This window comes from Phalaenopsis equestris, unplaced genomic scaffold (assembly GCF_001263595.1).
Source record: "Phalaenopsis equestris unplaced genomic scaffold, ASM126359v1 Scaffold000002, whole genome shotgun sequence".
Taxonomy (NCBI): Eukaryota; Viridiplantae; Streptophyta; class Magnoliopsida; order Asparagales; family Orchidaceae; genus Phalaenopsis; species Phalaenopsis equestris.
The window spans coordinates 19,935,559-19,960,954 of record NW_018164444.1 but is presented as its reverse complement, the minus strand read 5'-3'; the positions used below and the strand labels follow the sequence as shown (position 1 = coordinate 19,960,954).

Below are 25,396 nucleotides of genomic sequence, written 5' to 3'. Positions count from 1 at the left end.
CATGCCGATCTTCTCCTTCTCGGTCATGTCAGCCGGCAATGCCGCCGACCCTTGCAAGGCTTCTGCAACACCTTGCTGAACCAATAGAGCTCTCATTTTTACTCTCCATAGACCGAAATCATTATTACCGTTGAATTTCTCAATGTCAAATTTGGCGGAACCCATTATTGTGGCTTGATCCCCAATAACGTCTGAAGTCCGCTTTGCTGAACACCTACTGAATTCCGAGAGCTGTCGTGGCGTGCTTCTGTCGCAGCGTGTGCTAGCTGTCGGGGAAATCCTCCTCCTTCGCGGACCGAACTACCCGCCTACCTCTGCTCCTTCGCGGACAGTTTCTCCTCCGGCTCTCAACTGCTCACCGAATCTGTCGCGATTCGGCTGCCTGCGGCGCGATCCGCTTGCTCCTCTGTTCGTGAATGTCAAACTCCTCTTCTTTGTCGCTGGCCGCGAACACCTTTACGCGGACACCTCTAGCCAAGAAGTATGGATCTTCCCACAGACGGCGTCAATTGTTGTGAGATATGCACTTTTTGGCATAGAAATGAGACGAAAAAGAACACAAGCAAACACAGATCGTTTACGTGGTTCGATCCAACTGGATCTACGTAGACGGGAGGGAATCAATCAAATATTTCACTAAGGCAAAAGAAATGGAGAATACATAATTTATACATTAAGATGAGCCCTCATCTTCCTTCTATGGCCTCCCTCTCAAGCGACACCTTGATACAAGGCCTCGAGATGCTCTCCTCCTCTCTAACTCTATAGTTATTCTCTCCTCCTTTGTGGTAGCTTAAGATCTCTTCTCCCTATTTAATCTAAGTCTCACACCCTCTCTATTTATAGAAGCAATAGAGTGGTAGGTGGGAGGTAGGTGGCCGGTAGGTGAGCAGTAGGTGAGATGTGGTAGGTGGCGGTGCCACAATACAAAAATGCCCTTTTTCCTTAGTTCATTAATTGGGGGTCAAAATAACAATTCTCCCTCCCCCTCCCGGAGCTTAAAGTGAATGTCAATGGGCCCTTCTACCCTCAGATGTTGCCAGCATGGCACTATTATTCTTGATGAACAAGGACAAGGGACAGCATTTTAAGCATTAGGGCAGTGGATATGTAGAACTTCGGGCCGTCTTTTCCTTCCAACCAATCTATGAACCATGGATGTATGAGTGCAATGGAACCATCATCAAGGGAGACAATGCCAATATTATTAGTTTTTTGCAAGCCACCATGAAAAAAGAGAATTGGCAACAACTACCATGCGTGGCACCGAATTTTGATTTTCTTACTATGTTCAAACAACTTCCTTTTTTCCACATTCCTAAGTAATTCAATAGAGTGGCAAATGCTTGTGCCTACATAGCTCTGCATGGTTCTTTTTTGTCAACGCATGTAGACGACCATAGTGCTCTCTCTACCATACTTAGAAAGGATAGATCATATTTGTGTACATCATAGATGCATACTTGCATATTTTGTAACCTTTTGATCTTTAATTAATGAAAATACAATATTTCACTTTTAAAATGTGGTAATAGCGGTATTTTTAATGTGATATTAAAGTTTTGAGTGCAGTGTGTTTAAATATGAAAGTTTAGGAATGAGAGATGTAAATACATAGGAACTGTGTCATGCTATGTATGTAAATGCCCCAAAAATGGGTAATTGGTGTTACGATATTAGGCAACAAAAAGAGTGTGCTCGGGATATCGGGAACCCATAAATAAGGGATCCATGAGGGATACTGCTCTCGACAGACCGTCTATATAAGATACTGGATTATGGCTTCCAAATAGTATTTGTGATGTCAGAATACAGCTAAAATTAAAAAAAGGAGAAACCTAGTGCCAAAAAAAAAAAAGTGGAGAAACCTAGTGCAAGAAAAAGAAACATCAATGAAGTATTACCTGATTAACTAACTGGTTCTTGAACCTCTCAGGATGCAGCTTCCTCTCAGAGTGAAACGCATATGACACTTGGGCATCCATTCCTGCAAAGAGACATAGAGCTACTACTAAAGGGAATTTCATCCAATGTGTTGAGCAAAAAACAAAATGAATATTAATTTTCCAACATTCTGCTTAGGTTGCTCAACGCAAAATTTAAATTGGTACAAACAACCAGCATCAAGCAAGGGTTTTAAGTTATCCTACACGCTTATCCTATTAATTAAGCAAATGATAGCCCTTGTATGCCAAATCAATATCTTAAGTCATACAACAATGTCAACAAATAAATTTCAGTTTCATGACTTACGAGGTTAGCTAATCGAAAAATAAATATGCAATATTTTAGGTGTGAAGTACCAGGTTGGCAGGTTCATTCACTGTAGAATAAATTTCTTGCAAAAGAGAAATTCATTGGACAAAAAATACAAAACAGCACATATGAATTAAAATTGTTGGAATTACAAAATTGTTGGAAGATCCAAATGCCAGTATGAGCATATGTTGACTCAATATCACCTCTAACAGTGAATCTGGCACTCGAACAGTTTCATGAAAACTAACATGCTATGAAGGCAAAGTCTTAGAGATCCAGCTAGCTCGTTACTAAAAGGCACCTTTGGGTCTCAACAAGCAGCAACAAGTTGTTCATAAAAAGAGTTTTTCAATGGCCTAAGACAAACGCAAAATCATGAATTTAAGAGTGATAAGTACTTGTATTTGTTGAATAATTGTCAACTGAAAAATCTTACCCATGCTGAAATAGTTCCAAAATCCACCACGAAATGTATGGTAACCTTCCTGATATAAGAAAAAAGGAAATGGAATTATCATACTAAAAAACACAACAATAATGACTAAATCTGCTAGTTCGCATATTTGGTATGAGAAGACAGCCATGAATCTGGTATGAGGGCTAAATGGTTAAAAAAATAATAATATAAGGGCAAGATGGCTTAATCAAGCTTTTACTAATATTAAAATACAGTAAGTGAAATAAGGCAACCCACCACTGAATAGAGGTATATTCACTGTTAAAATGCTTTAAAGCATCCCAGAATAAGCAACACTAAGCTGAAAAAATTCCAGTAGGAGTTTTGATACAAATTTGTCACTGCAGAGAAATAGACTTACCACGTTAAGAGAGTCTGTGTGTGAGACACGTTGAAATGCATGCAAAGAATGTGGCAACTCTAGAGGAGCTATCGGATCACAGGAGCCTTTTATGGGAGCTCGCATTCTCATGATTATATGCCAGCTGAAATAGAAAAGAATGAAGCAATAATAAATGACTGATATTCATATCAAATAGCTACTCTCTTCTTTTTTTTTTTGCAATATTTGGGCCTATTCTGAGCAAATAAATTTCATAATTTTACAACAAACATTTTATAATCAAAATGTGCTAAAATCATCACGCATATCCACCTATCAATTTTTATTTCCCTTGCTTTCATTACTTGAACAAGAAAATGTACCACAGATTGACGATCAGTGCCAGGGTTCTTCTTACCCTGCAGGTATAATAGAATGCATCTTATTATAAATTGCTTCATCATAAATTATAATGCCAAACATCTACAAGAAGATAATAATTGTTTTTGTTCATTTTAAATAGTGCTTTCATTGTCGCTGCATTGAGACAAAATGAAAATCATATAAAAACAAGAGTTATTTTGTATTGACACAAGATTTTTAGATTCAGGCTATTCTTGCAATGAATTTGAGACGCTGCCTATGTGCTGAAAACCAAGATTGATCTGATGGCAGTGGATCACTCAACTGCATCTTATCTCCACTCACATATCTAAAAAAACCATGTATAAAACAAGAGTCATTTTGTATTGACAAAAGATATTTAAATTCAGGCTATTCTTGCAATGAATTTGAGACGCTGCCTATATGCTGAAAGCCAAGATTGATCTGATTGCAGTGGATCACTCTACTGCATCTTATCTCCACTCACATTTCTGAAATAACCATGTATAAAAACAAGACTTATTTTGTATGGACAAAAGATTTTTAAATTCGGGCTATTCTTGCAATGAATTTGAAACGCTGCCTATGTGCTGAAAGCCAAGATTGATCTGATGGCAGTTGATCACTCAACTGCAAATTATCTCCGCACACATTTCTGAAACAACCATGGAGATGAAGAGGAAGCTATAGGAGCCTAATGAAAGCTACAGTAAAAGGAGAAAAGGGAATTTTACTAGCGTTCCTCTGAAAGGAGCTTGTTATGCTAAGCTGTGTCGAATAATAGAGCAGGTGGGGGTGAGGGTTGGGGGTGGTGGTGGTAAGAGGAGAAATAGAAGAAAAAAACCATGGTTTGGCTAGAAAGACAGAAGGAAGAGCTGAATAGAATAAATAATAAGTTGAAGGAGGGTTTTCCTTAATCCATAAAAACCATCACTTGAGTCATCAAACCTTATTTAGCAAGCGGCCATAACCATGAAGCTAATACAAGACTAATGATCATAGCGCTAATACAATGTAAATTGATTCAAGCAATTATTTATGAATCAGAGCAATCCGACTTCATCATTCCCCTGGGCAGCAAAAACTCCGCCCTGATTAGTTCGAGATGGCAGATACAAAAGAGGTGGAGGTGGCACTGGTTAGTGTCTGCCAAACATATATCTCAATCAGAACCTCTAAGTAATAGTATTTGCCGGCATCAGCTCCAAATAGCACAAAGTTGCCAGGATCATAGGTGACTTGATGGAGCAAACATTAATCTACTCAACCAAATGTATGAACTAAATGAATGCAATTTGAAGCAGAACTTAAATTTTAGTTTGGGACTTGGGAGGATGGAAATGTGGAATAGGGTAGGGTAGTGGACGCAGTGGATTGGGTAGGTCTGTTGGGACTTAAAGAATAATTGGGAAAGGAGAGGATAGAGAGCTAAAAAAGGTGGAGTAGGGAGAAGTGGAGGATCAAAGATAGGCATAGGGTTTGACGTTCAGGAATATAATTAATAAGAGGAGGGTTTATGATAGCAGATGATGATTACAGGGTTGGAGGCAATAAATAGATAAATTGGGTTGAATACAACGTTGGTAGTGGGAGGGGTATGTTGGGTTAGTGAGAAGTTGTAGGTATTGGAGGGGGAAGTTAGGTAGATTAGCCAGTGTTGGTTTAATAATGATGTTGGCAGGCGCTTAAAAATGTAGGAATTGAAAATGAACTTTAAGGGCTAAAAGAGGTGAGGCTCCTCAAAGAGGCATCAATGAGTGCTAAGGCGGCATCAAGTCATTTTCAAATGTGGTTACTGGTTAATAGGTGTGAGCTTTAGCTGGTTTAGAGATATTTTTTGGTCAGTGAATTTTTGGATTAGAAGGGTTGGTGAAGTGTAATGAGTGTGAGGGATAAAAAGGGTTAGAATTGCAAGTGGTGTGGTGTGAGATCGCCAAATTAACTGCATAGAACAGGCAGACCAAATGTTTCATAAAAATTGAGAAGAACTCAAAAACTTGAATTCAATTGAGAATATGAGTTCAATCATTCTTTCTGCGCTTGGCAATATGTATAATTATGCTTCCTGTAGATTTTTGGAGGAAAAAACTCTATAATTTTCTCATTAAATAAATAACAAATATATATACAACATAGACTAACCCTTATTACAATTGGAGGTAAAATAAAATATTGCGATGAAAAAGAAAGAAATAAAAACACAGTAATGGATAATTAAGGGAGAATAATTTCTCCTCCTCAAATGTAACACCAAACCAATGGTTTCCTGAACCGGAAATATATATCAACACTTCCCCTCACGTTGGGTTGTATATTTTATATATCATAAACTTATTGCTTAGATCACTGAAGTGGTGCCAAGGAAAAGCTTTACTAAGAATGCCAACAATGTGATACGGAGTTGGGACATAGCATAGCTGAATAACCCAACCATTGACCTTCTCAAAGATGAAGTGTTTGTCAATCTCTATATGTTTAGTTCGGTCGTGATGTATCAGATTCTTTGAAATACCTATGAGATGTATCGGATTCTTTGAAATACCTATGATTGATTGATTATCACTGAACATCTTAATAGTGTTTTGGTTTTCCATGTGAAGTTCCACCAGTAGTTTATTTAGCCACATTCCTTTTCAATTTCCTAAGGGCAAGACACAATACTAAAATTGTGCACTACTTATTACCACCACAGCTTGTTTTTTTAATTCTCAAGTAACAAGGTTACCCATACCAATGAATACTAATTTGTGATAGATCTTCTATCAGTCAATACTTCCGCCCAACGAGAATCAATGTAGATCTCACTATTACGATTCTTAGTCTTCTTGAATATCAATCCAAATCCTGAAGTCATCTTTAGGTATCTTAAGATTTGAAAGTCCGCTTTTAAATGATCTTCATTTGGATCGTTCATATATCGGCTCACTACATCCACAGAAAAAGTAATGTCAAGTCTTCTATGTGACAGATAAATAAGTTTTCTCATAAGTCTTTGAAACCTCCATTTTTCAATTGGGGTGATATTCTCTTCTTTTGAAGCTCGTTGATATATCTGTCGGTTTGCATCTCAACGTTTCAGTCACCTTAAATAAGTCAAGGATATATTTTCTCTAGGATATGACAGAACCTTCCTTTGATTTAGCTACTTCTATTTCCAAGAGGTATCTTAAAATTTCAAGATCATACATTTCAAACTAAGTAGTCATTATTCTTTTAATTATTTCAAGTTCCCTTATGTCATTTCCTGTAAGAATAATATCATCTATATGCAATAAGGATGGACCTTCTTGATTTAATTTCACAATAAAGTGTGATCAGCATGCCACTAATAGTACCCATTGACAAAACTAGTCTTGATGAACCTTTCAAACTATGGTCCAGGAGATTGTTTTAACCCATACAATGATTTATTTAGTTTGCACACTAGCTGATTATTCGTATTGTTCTTTAATCCTGGAGATATCTCTATGAACACTTCTTTCACAAAAACTGTGTGGTGAATTATAGACCAAATTTAACTCATGGAGCTGGTGATTATTTAGTTTAAAAAATATTAGGTCGGACTCAAACTTAGGACCATTATTCTGGAAACTAGTGACCATCATTAAGAAATGTATTTTTAATGTCTAGAAACCAGTGACCATCATTAAGAAATGTATTTTAATGTCTAGCTAATATAAATGACAGTTCTGGTTGACAGCCAACGAAACAATACTCTCATTCGCTTAGTTTCGCGACTGGTGCAATGTTTCTTAATAGTTGATCCCATAAGTCTAAGTGAACCATTTCACTACAAGTCTAGCATTGAATATTTCTACGCTCCCAACTGCTTTATATATAACAGTGAATACTCATTTGCACCCTACAATTCTTTTCTCATATGACAGAGGTGTTATGATCCAGGCATCATTTCTTTCAAGGGAAAGAATTTTTAACGTATAGATAAGGCTTCTTAGATTGAATTATGAACCTGCACATTGTCCATGTTCTGAAAAGGAAAATTTGTAAGAGGATTATAATTTTCCATACGTAAAAAATTCTTCTATTAAATATTATGTACATTCTTGAGCTCATTTCTCTTGGTGGTCATGATGTATTGACCTACCCTTAGTGTGAATACTTAGGGAGTACAAAGTTAGTTTCGGTGATTTTCATTCCTGATTTTGCATATTGTCCCATACATGCTCACTAGGATTTTTCTATATGGTGTATGTTGACCTCATTTTTAGTAAGGCCTAGTTTTCTTCTTAGGGTTTAGGGTCTAATCTTAGGGTTCTCTCTTTGACTATCTTAGAGCTTTAGAAATAAGACCCGCCTCATTTTAGAAATCCAACCTACATCTTCACCCTTTAGGAGTTTCGCATGTGTGGCATCGGCCTCTAGCACTTAGGAGGTTGAAACCAACCAGAGAAAACCCAAAAAAAGTCCCTATAGGATCACTAAGCCCTAGGATTGCCTTATGCACAACTTGCACCTTCGCGAGCACAAACTTTGCGATTCAAACAGTCGACACGTTCGATTACTACAATTCGCATCGTCTGCGTCATTATTTGTCAAAAGCTTAAATAAAATTTTGAAAAATCGATCACGAGCCAGAATTTTGACGAAAACCGAATTTGACACGTTCTTTTGACCCGATCGTCGGTGAGGTTACCCAAATGACCTCAGATGACGAAACGGACTGCGCCTTCGAGTCTGAAACGTCAGATTTAGCTGGGAAGGACACCCACTTTGCTGTAGTTTCGTGCACGAGAGAATAGAGCGCAAATCATGGATGTTCAATATTAATTAAAAAAAATTTCTTTTTCACTTTAAAATCCCTAATCCCTAAACTCACGCACCCGATCAACGACTCCCTCATTTCGTGGCTCTTCTCTCGCGAACCAGGCCGCATGCCCTAAATTTTTTCCCTCTCAGTTCGGTCACAGTCGAACCCCCTCTTCTTCGAGCAGCTTCGACCCGAGGTCCCCTCCTCGTACGCCTGCCGCTCTGCCTAAAGCTTCTTCCCCGTGCCCTGCAAGAAGCTTCCATTTCGCCACACTCCCTGCAGTTGCTGCCGCCACTCTCTCTGCACTCTATCTCTACTTGTCGTTCCAACCTTGTCACCACTCCTGTTCGTCGCTTTCAAGCTTCGGTTCACCTCAGGTAAGTATAGGTGTTTTCTCTTCATCTCTCTTTGCCTATAAAAACCCCACTCTGGGGAGTTGCTCTGCTGGTCGAAACTTTTGGAGAAGGGGGAGGTGTTGCTGGATTTTTGGTTTACTCGAGCTCCTTGTTTGCTCAACATTTTGGCTAGGTTTCTCAACCTCCCTGTTAGTTCACTCAGTACTCTCGCTTGGTTGTTTGTTTCACCACTGAGGTATAAACCCCTTTGCTTCATGGCTTGGCATGCTTATTTGTTGGAAGTTCTTTTTGTGGCAAGGTTTAACTAACTAGCCGATTAGCATCTCTTTTCCCTTCTTGTTGCAAACTCTATAATATCTCGTTTTATTGAAAATGGCATCAAATACTTATGGTTTTGGTATTAGATTTTAGGTGGAGGTTTTGAATGGCATGTTATACCTTACTTTTACTAAAACTTCTTTGGGCTTAATGTGTTTCACTTGGAGAATTCAGGGACTCGTGTCTTTGTGAGGAGTTGCTTGGCTTGGAGCATTAATTAGGCTTATTTTGTTTTCAAAAAAAAAAAAAAAAAAAAAAAGGGGGAGAGAAAAGAAGGAAAGATGGGGGAAGTTTTGGTTGGCCTTATAGGAGAGGAGATTTCTAGGGCTGATTACTTTGCTCTCTTTTAACTAACTTAAAGGCTTGTGTATGCATGTTTCTAACACTTCATATTTACAATGATATCATAGCATGAGCAAATGAAAGGAGCATGGCAGTTTGGAGACCTTATACTCTCTTTGCTTCTTCTCTACTACATGTAGTCATATTGCCTTTACTTGAGAGGCTCATTCTATGGTGAGAAGTTGAGGTAAAACGTATTTTTGATGTGGTCAAAAGGATTTGGTGTTTGTTTTACAAAATCTGAGATTCTCCCATGCTTATTTTGCAAAACCTGAGAAATGTGGCGGCTCGTTTTACAAAATATGAAATTTTGGCTTGCTTATAAAAAAAAATCTGAAAGAAGGGAAAGGGGAAACCCTATGCTCTGGTTCGACTGCTTGGTTTCCCTATTGGTTGCTGTATATTTTTGCTTAGTTGTTTGATATTCTTGATAGGTTGCTTCTTTGGCAGTCCAAAATGTCGTCTTTGTGCATCTTTTCTCTGAAGTTTCAGTTTTGCCCGTATGTTTAAGCACTTGTGTTGTTGGTGCTTATTTTCAATGGCATTGTTATGTTGTTCCTTTCAATTGTTATTGGCACTGTTGTATAATCCTGCAGAGATCCATATCTATTTTTTCTAAAAAAAAGAGAAAAAAAAAGGAATTTGTCATTTTATCGAGAGCCAGAGCATGCTTCATAATTGAGGGTATTTTGACCATGGCTGTGAGAAATGCACTTTTATTGCTGCCTTACAACTTCGCATGGCTTAGTTGTTATCTTATCCAAGCTATATTATTATTCATCAAAGCCTGTTTGATTTGATGCTGATTTGCATGATGATTAAAGGTTGTGTTTACCCAAAATTATATCGTCTTTTCTACTTTGGAAGGTTTACATATATACCACTTAATTCTTTTGGATGCACTGTTTACAAACCCTGTTAATATTCAAACCTCGGTTTTTACACACATGCCATATGTTTCTTATGTATTTACATATCTAGGACCGACGCATTCACATTTACATGCATGCAACTCAAATCTTCAACGTCTCACATCAAAACTACTGCTACTGTTATCATGTTTACGGGTAAAATACATCTTTTCATGCATAGAACTTTGGGTGTTAGATATGAAAATATATGAGAATTGAGTGGCATGTATATAATTTTTTTATTGGGCTTTAATGGGACTTTTGGTGGTTTGTTTGGCTGCAATTTGGGAGGCTTTTGCCTACTGTTTGGGTTACGGTCTGGAAGTTTTAAATGTTATATTTGTGGGCTGTACGGCTGCAGTTTTTTGGGTCTTTTGCAGCTTATATGGGCCGCAGTTTGGAAGTTTTAAATGCTATTTTTGTCGGCTATACGGCTGCAGTTTTTTGGGTCTTTTGCAGCTTATATGGGCCACAGTCTGAAAGTTTTAAATGCTATTTTTGTGGGCTATATGGTTGCAATTTTTTGGGCCTTTTTGTAGTTTATATGGGCCAATGTTTGGAAGTTTTAAATGATGTTTTAGTGGGCTATATGGCTGCAGTATTTGGGGTCTTTGTAGCTTATTTATGCCATGATTTTGGGCAATTTCGAGATCACTTTGTGACTTGTATGGATGCATTTTTGAGAAGTCTTTAAGCATTAATCTTGGGCTACAGTTTGGCCTTATTTTGATGGAGGTTTTTCAGTATGCTGTAGGATATTTTAGAGGCTATTTTGGACATGGTTTTGTGATTGATTCATGAATGATTTGAATATAAATTTTGGGGCTTTATTCTTGGCTCAATCGGGTGCAATTTTGTAGCTACCTTTGAGAGGGCTTTTGGCTCGTTTGTTTGGGGTTCAAACACGTGTTATTTTGGAGAGTTCGAAGTAAGTTTGAGGGCTCTTGTTTGCTATTTTGGAAAGTGAGAATGCCACATGTGGGAGGGTTAAAATGTTGTTTATTTTTTTTGGGAAAGTATGAAATTTCAAAGGTTTGGATTTACGAAAGTTTGGGGAGCTTCTAGGATCATGATTTTTGGGGAATTTCAAATGAGCCTTTCAAATGCACATCATTGGATGTGGGGATTTATTGTACATTCGGTTTTGAATGTGGCTTTGAAGGTAGATCTATCCTTTATTATTTTCGTATTTCAAATGGATCAATCCCTCCTCTTTCTCACCCCCTTTTTTTCTTCTTTTATTTTCTTGCTTCGTGGTTTGATTTAGGTGCTTATGTCCAAAGCATAAGCGCACATATATAGTTCTCGCTATATATGAATTATCAAGCAAGGCTGTAAGTAGGTCGGTTTCGTGGTTCAAGGGCGATGATGAAAAAAGCATCTAGGTATGTATGAGAGTGTATGAGAGGTTCTAGCACAATCCTGACTCAGTGATTTTCAGAGAATGAGGGATTGGCATTACGAGGCATTGGCATTACCGCATCTCTAACACTTAGTAAAGAGTTACCACTTGCTTTTACAGACAGTGAGAATTTCTAGCCTACCAATATGATTGACTCATTAACCTTTTAGAGTATGAAAATTTCTTTAAGTAATATATATGTACACACAAAATTAACTAAGAAAAAAATCTTTCAAGTGCATGACAAATCAAAATTTCTTTTGAAAAAATGAAATCTTTCCTAATATAAACTCTATCTAATTTTTATATTAGGTAGGGGAACTTGTCGGTCAACAGAAAGATTCGCAGACTAAAACGGATGTCATAAATTATTTAGTTTATTTAATCAAGCCTCACGGATAAGTGATATGTCTATCCCTCGGGATATGTATCACCTATAGTGTTGTGCTCGTTTATTTAAATTATCATCTATATGAAATCAGTTCGGTCTCATATTTTTCAAAATTAAACAATTACATTTCTTTTAACGACCGACAGTGTACCCATGGAGTTCTTGGTGGGCATTGTGAGAGGATTTAGTATAGTAGTAGGTTTATTTTCAAGTTGATTTGTGATAGTGGGGACAAGAGTGTGTTTATTAGAGATATAAGGGAAGTGACTTTGGGGTTCCTGAATGGTATCCCAAATTTGATATCCTCATGAATGTTAGATTTGGGGTAATATGGTTAATTTTTAAGGAAGATGACATTCCTAGAGTTATAAATTTTGTGTGTTTCTAGAGAGTAGCATTTATATCGTTTTTTGTTTGAAGAGACCCACAAAAATGCATTTGATTGGGGCCTGGGATCAAGTTTTGTCTAATAAGGTTGATGTAGATGAAAAAAAGCAATGCAACAAATTTTTTTAGTAATATGTTTAAGGTTAAAGACTAAATACGTGGGTAGGATTTTATAAGGATATTTAGAAAATTGTTAAAATTTAGGACTCTGTTTAGCCTCCTATTTACAAGAAAAATGAATATGAGAATTGCATCACCCAAAAAATGTTTGGGTACATTATTAAAGAATAAAATTGATCGAGCCATTTCTAGTTGATATATGTTCTTTCTCTCAATCATGTCATTTTGTTAGAATGTGTCAACACAAAAGCATATATCAATGATGTCATTTTTGGATGGATGAGAGCCGACAATCGAGTTGTAGTAGTTTTTTGTATTATTGATTTTGACAATTTGAATTTTGCTCTGAAATTGAGTGGCGATCTTGTTGTAAAAGATTTCAAATATGCTGGCAGTTTTAAATTTTTTCTTACATGAAAAAAGGTCTCTGTGGTTCTGGTGTGGTCATCAATAAAGGTGACAATTCACCTAGCTCTATTTGATTTTTTATTCTTGAGGGCCCCCAAATATCACTATGAACAATGGAGAAGGGATATGTTGGTTTGTATTTCAGACTTTGGTATATTTGTCGAGTATGTTTAGCAAGTTGGCAAGTTTCACACTGATAGAACTAAGTTTTTCATTGATAAATAAATGGGAATACAATTTTTCAATATAATAGAAGTCAGAATGCGCAAGACGAAAAATATAATTTGACTCTCATGAGAAACAAACTCAGAGACAAGACTGGACTCAAATAATTGTGAATAATGGGATGATCATTTTGAATTGGGAGACCTACTGAGCTAGATAAAGCTCATGATACATATCAACATTGTCAATCACCATCCCCGAGTCCATTACCAAAAATTCACACAAATTAAAGCAGAGTTTAGTAACATAATTCATGTCACCAATGACTCTACTGATAGACACTAAACTATAATTAAGTTTAGGAACATAAAGCATAGATTAAAGAATAAGATTTTTTTGTTTGTTTCACACTTCCCCTTCCTTCCATAGCTGAGAAGGAGCCATCTCTGGTTCTAGCTACAACATGATGTACGAATAAAAAGATTGAAAAACAGTGATATTACCTGTCATGTAATCAGATGGTTCAGAGTTCACAATCCAAGACTGAGTTTTTCTGTTGAAAGCAATAAGAGCAGATAGAAGACTACCTTAATGTGCTAGAAGGCTAGTAACATGCTCATAATATTGTTCCAGAAGCCTTGGAAAAGCTTCAAGTTATTCTTTGTTGAATGAACTGTTCACGAGGCTTGTCTTTCTTTGATGTTGTGTTTGCTTGATTTTCCCCAATCACCTTTGACTTTGTTGGGGCATTCAATTTGCAGATTTTCCATAAATTTTCCAACACTTATTCAAATGACCAAGCTTCTTATTCTTCTTAGATTTGTTATCATGAGATGATTTGTGATTGTATAAAGTCGAGTAGTTAACATTTAATATAATGAGATTACCTGTCATCATGAATTTTTTCCTTCTCTCTTCACTATATACTTCAGCAAAAGCTTCACGAATTGAGGGGAGAGGTTTGGTTCACATGATTCTTCCTCTGACTTCATCTAGTTCTTTGTTGAGTCCTAAAAGGAAATTGATGGTTCTCTTCTGCTCAACAAAGATTTTGTAAATAGTAAAGGCTTGTGAGCACCTCCATGTGTATGTCTCATACATATCTAGTTAGAGTTAATATTTGGAGAGTGTTGAAGAATTGAGTAGCATTCACATTATCACAGATTATATAATCTAGTTTCAATATCAAACAAATCAGAGTTGTTGTCAACGCTTGAACAAGTTTCTCTTGAGGAATCCCATATTTTTTTGTTGTTTTGTACGAGAGAATTTTCTCCAATTTTCGTGATCATGGACTTGACAAGCCATAACATGACTATGAGATCTTCAATCTTCCATGTATGATGGTTGGAATCAATAATTTCTTGTGCAAAATTTTCTTTAAAGAGATGATCACATTTTCTTTTACCAAATATGTAAATGAACCTTTGTGCTAAAAGGCGTTCTTGGAGCATGCCCCCGGACGAGGCGTAAACACTTTCGATCCAAAGCCCACACGGGGATTACACCTAGGAACGCCCAGAGTGCAATTAACGCCTCACGAGGCAAACACCCCTATTAATCAAATAAAAAGGGAAAAAATCCCTAATTCTACATAAATACACAATTCACACCAATTCAAGTTTCTCCCGCACGCAGTTGATATCCAACAGCCTTCTGCTTCCTCCATTGCAAGCCAAGTCACAGAAATCCTACTGCCATCTGCTTCGTCCCTGGCATGCAAATAATCTCGCAGCAGGTGATCCCACTGTTCGCTTCGTCCCGCATGCAGACTAGTCTACTTCACCCGGCACGCAGGCTCGTCTACTTCGTCCTGCATGCAGGCAATCCCCCGTCGACTTCCTCTCTAACAGGCAGGTAGAAGTTCACGCTCGCAACGTCTCCTCTCCCGCACCCGCATCATCTCTCCCGCAGCGATGTTGCCTGGTAAGAATTTTTTATTGTTCGACGATTTTTAGTGTCTTACAAGTCTTTAATTGATTATTTCACTGTAGCTATAGTGAGTTTACCATAGCTACAAAAAATTCATTGTCGCTCATACAGTGAATTGCAAATTTGCTTTTTTCATGTTTATAGTAAACCAAAATATTTTTTCATGTATGCAATTTGCTATATGTGGATTGGATCTGATTTTATTTTTATTTTAATGTGTAAGGTTAATTATTAACTTGTAATGAACATGGGAGATTGCGTGACCGGTAGTAGTTGCACTAGTAAGGACTTTGCATGGCAAAATACAGCAAGCAAACCTAATGAAAAATATTTCAGATGTAAGTTTTGCAATCAACTGTTTAGTGCAACAATAAACAGGATGAAGCAACATCTTGTTGGCACATACAAGGGCATTAAACCATGCACTAAAACCCCCACTAAAATTCAAGAGAAATGCAAGAAAGCGTTAAAAGAAGAGGCAAAAGTCAAAGCACAACTTGGCAGTGTATTAAGTGACATTAGAAGCAGTGCAACAAATGTTTGTGAAGGTCAAAATGCAACTGATTCATCATTATTTAACTCCTCCCAGAAGCCACCTAGAGTTAGAGGTTCAATTAATTTTTTCATCACAACAAAAGCAAGGAATTCTACTCGAAATTCCAAGCAGAAAAAAGATAAAAAAAAGAAGCATGTAGAGCAATTGATAGGTTCAACTACTCAGTCAGATTGGCGTTTGATGTTGATCATGACCCATACAATATGTGTTTCAAGTAGTTGCTAATTTTGGACATGGTTTAACTCCGCCTATAATGCATAAATTAAGAACTTGGATACTCAAAGATGAAGTTGTTATAATCAATAAGATGTTAGAGGAGCATAAGAAGACATGGAGTAAATATAGATGTTCGATTATGTCAGATAGTTGGAGAGATAGAAAAAGTAGAGCTTTAATTAATTTTCTTGTGAACATATCAGCTGGGATTTTTTTTTCTTAAATTTGTAAATGTTTCTAACACTATAAAAAATTGAGTTACTATTCACTTATTTGAACGACATGATTGAAGAAGTGAGAGAAAAAAATTTGGTGCAAATTATAATAGATAATGCGCCAATTTATGTGAATGCGAGTAAAAAAATAACAAAACGAAGACGACATATTTATTGGACACCTTATTCGTCACGTTGTATTGACCTAATATTAGAAGTTATTAGAAAGTTGAAGATTCACGAAAGCACACTGCCAAAAACAAAATAAGTTGTTAAATTCATTTACGGGCACACATAGGTTCTTGGCTTTATGAAATCTTTTACAAAGGAGAGGGAACTCGTTCGTTTAGCCATCACATGGATTTCCTACGACATATTTGACCATTCAAAACGTTTACAAGAAGAAGCAATCACTTCAGGCAATGTTCTCTTTAGAAGTTGTGTTCTGCTCAATGAGATAAAAATACATAAAATAAAAAAGCTCGAGTTGTTATGTGTATGATACACATTTTTTTGGTCATATTGCTTACTGTACTAAAAGTGTTGTACCACTGGAAAATGTTCTAAGAGAGGTTGACTCAGAAGAAAGGCCAGCCATGGGTTATATTTGAGTAAATGGATTCGACAAAAGAAAAAATTATTTTTAATTGTGAACATAATGAAAAAAAGTATGAACCTATTTGGAGGAAAATTGATGCAATATGGGAAATCCAACTTCAGAAACCACTACATACGGCCAGTTATTATTTAAACACTCAATTTCGCCTTGAAGATAATTTTTCCAATGATGAAGAGGTGAAAGAAGAGTTAATTGTTTTAATGAAAAGAATGTTAAATTATAAAAATCAACTTAAAGTTGATATTCAATTAAACTTGTATGATAACTTGAAAGGAGACACAAGAAAATTAAAATCTCGTGCTAGTTGATGAATCAAATTAGGTGAAAAATATACCTGAGTTAATGAATTTTACTAGTCGAGTTCTTAGTCTCACCTGCAGTTCAACAGGTTGCGAAAAAAATTGAAGCACTTTTAAATCGATAATAATTTTTTTTTATTTCTTAAAATTATTATTACTTGTTTTTATAATCATCCTTTAAAAATATTATTTTTTATCTTAGATTCATACTAAGAAGAGGAACAGATTGGAACACAAGAGGTTGAATGCTCTGATGTATGTAAGATACAATACTAGATTGAGGGAGAGAAATATAAGAAGAAAACAAGACATTGACTCAATATATTGATAAATGATAGACTTTAATGATGAGTGAATTGTTGAGAAAGAAGATCCAGTGCTTCCACGTGAACTTTCTTGGAAAAACAGGTATTTGAAGTTGGTGTAATAAAAAATGTGTCCACAACTAAAGCAAATGAAGAATCACAAAATATTACACAAGAAAAAAAATGATATTTTTATATTATATTTTCATAGAAAAAGAAAGATGAATAAAAGAACAAGTATCATATTTACATTTAATTATCATTTACACAATTATGCATTCTTAATTTTTTATAGAAAAAGATCATAAATATTTACGGATGTCATTTTGTTTATTTTTATAATCTAGGCAACACTGATAAGGAGAAACAAATTGTGAATGCACCAGAAATTGAGCATGATGATGATTTTAATGAAGTGGACAATGAATGCAGAAAATATGAAGGATCTAGTTGTGATTTGGACACAACTATTGATGAAAAAGGAAAAGATTTTGAGGATGAATTTGAAGAATAAATAACATTCAAGGATTCACATAAATTAATCGCAATTTTTTTTGGCTCAAACTTGATTATTTTTTTTATATGTTTCTACTTTTTATGGTGAATTTTTATTAATAACTTGAAGATTCTAATCCTAGAAGGCTTGTTTTGAAATTGAACGAGTTTAAGTTATTTTAATATCTCTTAATTATTTTTTATTAAAAACAAATAGTTTATTTTTTATCTATTAATATGTATATTTCTTTTTTTTATACTGTAGGGCTTACGCCTCGCCCCGTAACAGGTAAAGCGCCCCGCCCAATGCCCACGTCTTTTAAAACATTGACATGAATACAGACTGAGACCATTGGAATAAATTGTTGTCATATAATTAGTGATTGGTGATGCAAGAATAAACTTCATACGTCGTAAAACCAATTAGGGTTTAGGTTCAGATGTAACTCCTGAAGAAGTAGCTTTTATGCTTGTATTTGATCATCATCATCATATCCACTAGAGAGAAATTGTTTCTCGTCAACACCAGATTTCTGCTAGAAAGAAAAATTGTATGTAGTTGACACACAATTTCCACTAGAGAGAAACTATTTGTTGTCGACACAAGATTTCCTTTGATCTGGGATTTACATCAAAGAGAGAGAATTGATTCTCATGTTTATCATGCCATTTCTCAATTATCCAACTCGCAAAGGATTCAGTCTAACAGACAATCACATAATTACTAGACGAAAGAAGCCTGGAGCCAATCTAATGGACGACTAGCAAAGGAGCCTATCACGGCACTGCTCGACAGAAGCAGTCTGAAGCCGATCTAACAGACAACTCGCAAAGGAGTTGATCGCAACACTGATGAAATGAATCGAACGGCTCAAGAGAAACCTACAGCGATTGCGGAATTGACGCAAGAGAAAATCACCTTTAACCCAGCTCTCTAATTGACGGGATCACGAAGGAGGTCTGTAGGGAGATGACGACAGGAAGATTCCTGCAGGGATTCAGCTACAAAGACATAATATGATTGAGGGCCTGGCGGCTACAAGGAGAGGCTCAGGTGGAGAGCTAGGGTTTGATTCCTCTCTCTGATGTCATGTAGATTTTGGAGGAAAAAACTCTCTAATTTTCTCATTAAGCAAATAACAAATATACATACACCTCAGAGTAATCCTCATACAATTGGATGAAATTAAAATCATCATGACGAAAAAGAAAACAATAAGTCTTCTACAAGAATCCTTTTTCTCCATGGCATCCTATTGAGTGTCATATTTTCATTTAATTCTAACAAATTAAGAACATTTTTTATACAACATGCCCAAGTCTTTTTAGGTCTACCTCTCGCTTTCTTAACATAAATGGAATCTAAAACATTTATTCTCCTAACAGGATGATTAGATGGTCGACGTTTAATGTGACCAGACCATCTAAGACAAATCTCTCTAATCTTGTCCGCGGCTGGAGCTACACCGACCTTATCACGGATATATTCTTTTCACATTTTGTCTCTTAAGTGTCAAGAAACTCATCCACCTAAGCATTCTCATCACATCAACACTTAAATTTGTTTTATGCTTCTCTTTTAAATGTCAGCATTGTGCATCATACAACATTTCAGACCTCACCACCATCTTATAATTTTTTTCTTTCAGTTTAAGCGGAAATTTTCTATCACAAAATAAGCTCGATGCATTCCTCCATTTCAACCAACCAACTTGAATTCTACTAATAACATCCTCATCTATACCACCATCACTTTGAACAATTGAACAATAGACCCGTTGAACAATAGACCCGAGATATGTAAAGCAATCACACCTTTTAATGATTTAATCACCCATAGTTACAATTCTGCCACTAGAACTACTATTACTAAAATTACATTCCATCATTCAATATTAGACTTTCAGTTTTAGATCTACTCACACAAAGGCCTTTAGACTCCAAGGTAGACCTCCATAATTCAATTTTTTTTTCCTTTACACTTTCTCTAGTCTTATCCACAAGAAGGATATCATCAACAAAAAGCATACACCAAGGTACATCCGCTAGTAAATGTCAAATAAGAGCATCCATAACTAAAGCAAAAAGATAAGTCGATCCCCAATGTAATCTAGCTGAAATAGGAAAATACTTAGTCAATCCTCCTTCTATTCAAACAAAAGTAATAGAACTAGCATACATATCTTTAATGACTTAAATGTAAGTCATATCAATATCTTTCTTTATCTTTCTTCTCTAGAACTCTCTCTCCAAATGACTTCTCTTAGAACCTTATGGTAAGTTTTTTTCTAAATCAATCAAAATCATATCTAGATCCTCATTCTCTTTGTACTTCTCCATCATGACGAAAAGGAAAGAAACAAAAACAAATAATGGATCCCCCTCAAATGTAATCACGGACCCACAATTTCCTAAACAGGATATGCATATCAAAACTTACAATCACTCCTAATTTTTTATATTGGGTCCCACATGAAGTGCAACTATAGATAAATATTAAGAGTGGAATTGGACATGAGTCATCCAAAACATCATCCTCATAATAATGCATGTTACAAATGAAAAGCAACACATTGCCAAGTCTGCAAAGTGTGCAAGATGTCTGTCGATGTGACTATCAAGTAGACATGAATGGGACTATAAATGAATTAATACGTTGAACAAGCTTGAACACTTTTACAAATATTCAATTGTATAATGAAGGTTGAAGGGCTGAATGATCAATTTCTTTATAATCATAAACCATAATGTTTAAAGCTCGTAAAAATGCTCATTCAACGAAGCTCAATGAAGGCTCAATATTATGAGCAATATAAAGTTTGATTAAGATGGTTTTTTTATAATTAGCATAAACTAATATGCTGATAAATATATATCCTAATTATTAATTATTTAACAATTTATAAAACTAATTAATTATTCAATATAATACTATGTATTTAATAATTACAGGCCAAAACCCTCTCATTATTCTCCACCAAAATACTAAAACCCTAGTTGACAAAGAAGTGAGGAAGGCGATGGGATGTTGGAGAAGGCATAAACGAGAGTTATTATCGTAAGTTAACATAAAAGAGTTTAGTACGCTAAAATCCAGAAACACTAGAGGACAACAAAACAATAACGGAAAGGCTTGCCAGAGAAGGTGAGTTAGGATCTTGTTAGAGAAGGCATATGGTAAGGCTCATTTCCAAACTTAATAAACTCGACTCAAAAAAGCTTGTTGAAGCTCATTTATGTTGAATAATCACAACATGAACAATGCTTGAGCCAAGCTCAAACAAATCTTGAAAAACTATGAATTTAAACCAACCACCCTTTTGGTCAAGCATCCACCAGAGAAGCGTCAAATGAATTGTTTCTCCTAAAACATGATGGCACGGCTCATTTCCAAACTTGACAGACTCGGCTCAACAAAGCTTGTTGAAACTCGTTTATGTTGAATAATCACAACATGAACAATGCTTGAGCCAAGCTCAAACAAAGCTCGAAAAACTACAAAGTTAAACCAACCAGCCTTGAACACTATCACAAAGCTCAATGGGAGCTTAGGCCGAGCACAAACATGATTTGGGTAAATGAGTTCAATCTTAAAAAACTGTCAGCTCAATTAAACTCAATTCATCCGCTCCTATCGTGACTCAACATTCGCCATAATGGAGGCATGTGCTAATAACAAATTATGAGACGCGGGTGATTGCGCAATGCAGCAAAATTTTAGCTGATCATGCATGTGGCGGCATGCTGGCAAGTGATGCAAAAATGCAAGTTTGATGAGATGCAATTGTAGTGCAATGAAGCAAAAGTGAAAATGACAAATCAGTGCAGATCCAACAATGAAAAAGACATGCATACAGCAATTTGACAAACGCATACCATGAAAAACACCCAATTATAGTAGGTTGAGCAACAGTTAGCAACCAAAAAGTGGATCAAAGAAATTTGGACAATCAATAGAAATATAATTAATGTAGGTTTGAATAATGATGGTAAAACTTGCGGGTGAAGGGGTGCAACTGCTCATTGAAGCAAACCATAACAGAAGTAACGACGAACTATAGTAAAAACAAGATGAGAGAATAATGGAATGTTAGTATGGAGGCCGAATTGAACTGAACCATAATTGGAGAATGATGAAGCTGAAGAAAGATGCACTATAGTGATTCAAACCAAATTAAACTCGAATTAACCTCTTAAGGCCATACTAAGAAACTAAAAGATTTTGTTTCATACATATTGTCTCATTTTGAGATTGTAACACCTCGTTTCACATGCCTAATACAAGTCTTCCACACGTTAGCCGAATTGAAATTTGAAAGAATCATTTTTCATAAAATTCAAACAATTTTTCAATAAGGCCTAATAGAACAACCAATGCTGATTCACAAATCAGAACTGTCCGACGAATTCTAACTAGATTCACTCATTCATAATCGAACTGGATAATGGCCGCTTAATTTGTCTAAAATTTCTTCATCTGGATCATATCACTCTACCACCAAAGTAAAATTACCTTTTATGTTGAATTGTCTAGCAGATATCAACAAAATTGGACCCCAACTAAGCTAATTGAATTTCATAACAAATGCTAGAAGACCCTACCTTTTGTATTGATGCAGTAACCATCAATGTCAGCTCTAGTTACTTGAGAGACTTCATGTGGCTACTTATCTATAGAGTAGAGGGTTCTCTGAGTGTCACAATGCTCTACCACGGCTCTTTATCTCTCTCAAGGATTATAATCAAATCACCAATCATCTGACAGCCCCATGCTTGTCAAGTGGAATCAAGCTCTTTCCCAACCTACCACGAGGCCAACTACACTTGCCATATGCAAAGTCGATTGTTCATGGATCCCATGTCATTGTACCCCTATGCACCACCACAAGTCAGCCCGATGCTTATAAATACCCCATCCCCATCCCCATCCCCATCCCTTTGCATGAAACAATATACACGTGAGACTGTACTCAAGTACAAAAAATATAATAGATTATAATCAAAGAAAGAGCTTGCAAATCAACATAAAATAACTTCCTTCCCTGTTTAACTGATCTCCTTATTACCTTAGCTTACAACTAATATAGGTTACCATGTTGAACAACATAATATTCTACGATCTCTTATACACTAATCCTCCCCATTTCTCGTACTTTTTTTACAGCATTTCTCTTACTGTACACCTTTTTATCTCCATGAGGAACAATAGTTTCTTCTCCATCACAAATAATCCTTTCAAACGATTAAAGTCTATCACTTGTCAAACCTAATCTTATCCTTCCCTCCATAAATTAACCAAATTAGCTAATTAGGTTTGTTGATCCAATTTGACCACTTCTTATCATTCACAGAGGTTGAGAAGATTGAGAAACCCTTGATATACGTGCATACCAAATATCGGGATGCACGACTTAGGATGTGAGCACTCATAGTTTCCTTCTAAGAAATTTCTCTTTTAATGTAATGATCTATGTCACTAGATCAATAACCCTATGTAATGGTTTCTACCCAGGGTTTTTAGAACAAGCCATCATAGACATGCCCTTTTAGGGATTTGTAGCTTTCAAGTAGTTCTTGCAAAAAACGTGAAAAATTATTCTTGAAGGAGAAAAAAAACAACTCCATGAAGTAATCTCATTGGGTAATATTCTTGAGATTTTTTTTATTGCACGTGCGTGTACATGGGCGTTGGGAATAACTGGTGAGTGGTCTTATTTGGTAATTTGTATACCACAATTGTGGTTTTTATCCTTTCCCAAGGGCATAGGCCTAATTCAATCTGAATCATGTAAACCTAAAGAGTCCTTTTGTGTTGTGCTTCCGCTTTTTAATTTGCACTTTTTATGGCACAATACTTTCAAACTTGGTGAGGCTTACACAAAGTGTATTGGCATTCTCGTTGTAAAAGTTGATATATGAGTGAGACATTAGGATTGATGTCAATGAAGTTTCATGATTAGGAAAACTATGGCCTTTGACGAATCAAGATGTGTTTTATTCTATAGGAATTCCTGTGAAGGTGCTCATAGAGCGTTCAAAAATTTAAACGAGGTATGATGATCTAGTTGCGTTTGACTGGTATGGCTTGATGAAGGTTTTGTAAGGAACTAATATAGTTAACAAAAAAGTCATCATTCTGTTAACCTCATTTTTAGAGAGGTCTAGTTTTCTTCTTAGGATTTAGGGTCTAGCCTTAGGATTCTCCCTTTGACTATCATAGAGTTTTAGAAATGAGACCCGCCTCATTTTAGAAATCCAATCTACTTTTTTAACCTTTTGGAGTTTCGAATGTGTGGTCTCGGTCTCTAGCATTTAGGAGGTTGAAACCAACATGAGAAAACCCAAAAGAAGTCCCTATAGAATCATTAAGCCCTTGGATTGACTTATGCACAATTTGCACATTTGCGCGGTCAAACTTCCCAATTCGGATAGTCGACACGTTCGATCACTACAATTCACATTGTCTGCGAACTACGGTGTTATTTGTCGAAAGCTTAAATAAATTTTTGAAATGATCAATTGCGACCCCGAAATTTGAAGAAAATCGAATTCGACGTGTTTTGACTCGATCGTCAATGAGGTTGTTCGAACGACAATGACGAAACGGATTGTGTCGGCGCGTCCGGAACGTTAAGTTTAGCTAGGAGGGGTGCTCATTTTGTTAGGGCGCTGCGCACAAATAAATTGCACAAAATTTGATATTTTTTAAATAAAAAAGGAAAAATTCTTATTTTAAAATACCTTAAATTCCTAAACCTAAACTCACGCACCCGATCCCTGTTCTTCTCGCTCAGTCCAGCCACACCCTCGCCTCTCTTTCCAGTCGCAAGCGAGCCCTAGCCGAGCGCTCCTCTCCTTTGTCATGACGGTTCTACCCGAGGTCCCCTCCCTGTGCTCTGGTAAAGCTTCCACCTACCCTCGCCACTGTTTTGTAGCCCTGTCTCTCCCAGAACTCTGTGATGCTTGTCGTTTCTCACACGTCTCTATTGGCTCGGCTCACTGTCCATGTAGGTGAAGGTAAGACTTCTCCTCCCCCTTTGTCTTTAAATACCCCTCTTGAGGGAAGGTTTAAAGTTTGGCCGAAATTTGGTGTGAAGGGAAGCACTGCTGAAATTTTTCCTAGGTTTGTTCTTGAGTTTTCTTAGGATCTGTATCAAGAGGTGACCCTCTTCCTCCTTTCTTCAAGAATTTGCAGGAATTATCTGTTTTATTCTACTTTCATGCCTTGATTATAATGTGTTATTTCTGATTTGCAATTTCTATATCACCGCTTGCTTTTAAGGTATGCAATGCATCTCCTGTACTTTGGGTTTGATTTGTTGCTTGATTCATAGCTTGATTTAGGTTTATGATCAGATTTGGATGTTTTTTTTTTTTTGCAAACTGCAGCACGTCTTCAAACTTTTGCATTCCCACCATGTTTAAACCTACAGATGTCGGAGAAATAAACCTTAAATCTACCTTGCTCTACACTATTTGAGTTTTACGGGAAGTTCGTTCCTCTTATTCTCAGATGCCAAGAATTCTAAGCAGTCTTTATCATTTGTGATTCATAATATATAAAGATTTGTTTAGGCGATTTTGCTCTGATGATTTCTTGCCTAATGATATAAGTAATCTTTCTATTCTGCGTCACTTGAAATTGCCCCTGAATGCATCTTCAAGTGCACCTAGAATTGGGAAATTAAGGTCACTTTAAGAAATAATTGAGTTAAGAATGAGAATGGTTACAAAATTGGTGAGTTGGAACATATGAGCGAGTTGCGCAA

At 36.3% G+C, this 25,396-nt stretch overlaps 1 protein-coding gene across 2 annotated transcripts in view; it reads right to left on the bottom strand.

Annotated features, from left to right (window-relative positions):
• The window catches only part of LOC110038444 (diacylglycerol kinase 5-like), an 82,062-nt gene that overhangs the window by 48,526 nt on the left and 8,140 nt on the right, over positions 1 to 25,396 (bottom strand). For both annotated transcript variants that reach the window (XM_020743294.1, XM_020743301.1), the window contains 4 exons: positions 3,372 to 3,457; positions 3,078 to 3,201; positions 2,696 to 2,744; positions 1,905 to 1,987 (listed from right to left, as the gene is read on the bottom strand). In XM_020743294.1, coding sequence (XP_020598953.1) covers positions 1,905 to 1,987; positions 2,696 to 2,744; positions 3,078 to 3,201; positions 3,372 to 3,457 — 342 coding nt within the window. The remainder of the gene's footprint in view (positions 1 to 1,904; positions 1,988 to 2,695; positions 2,745 to 3,077; positions 3,202 to 3,371; positions 3,458 to 25,396) is intronic.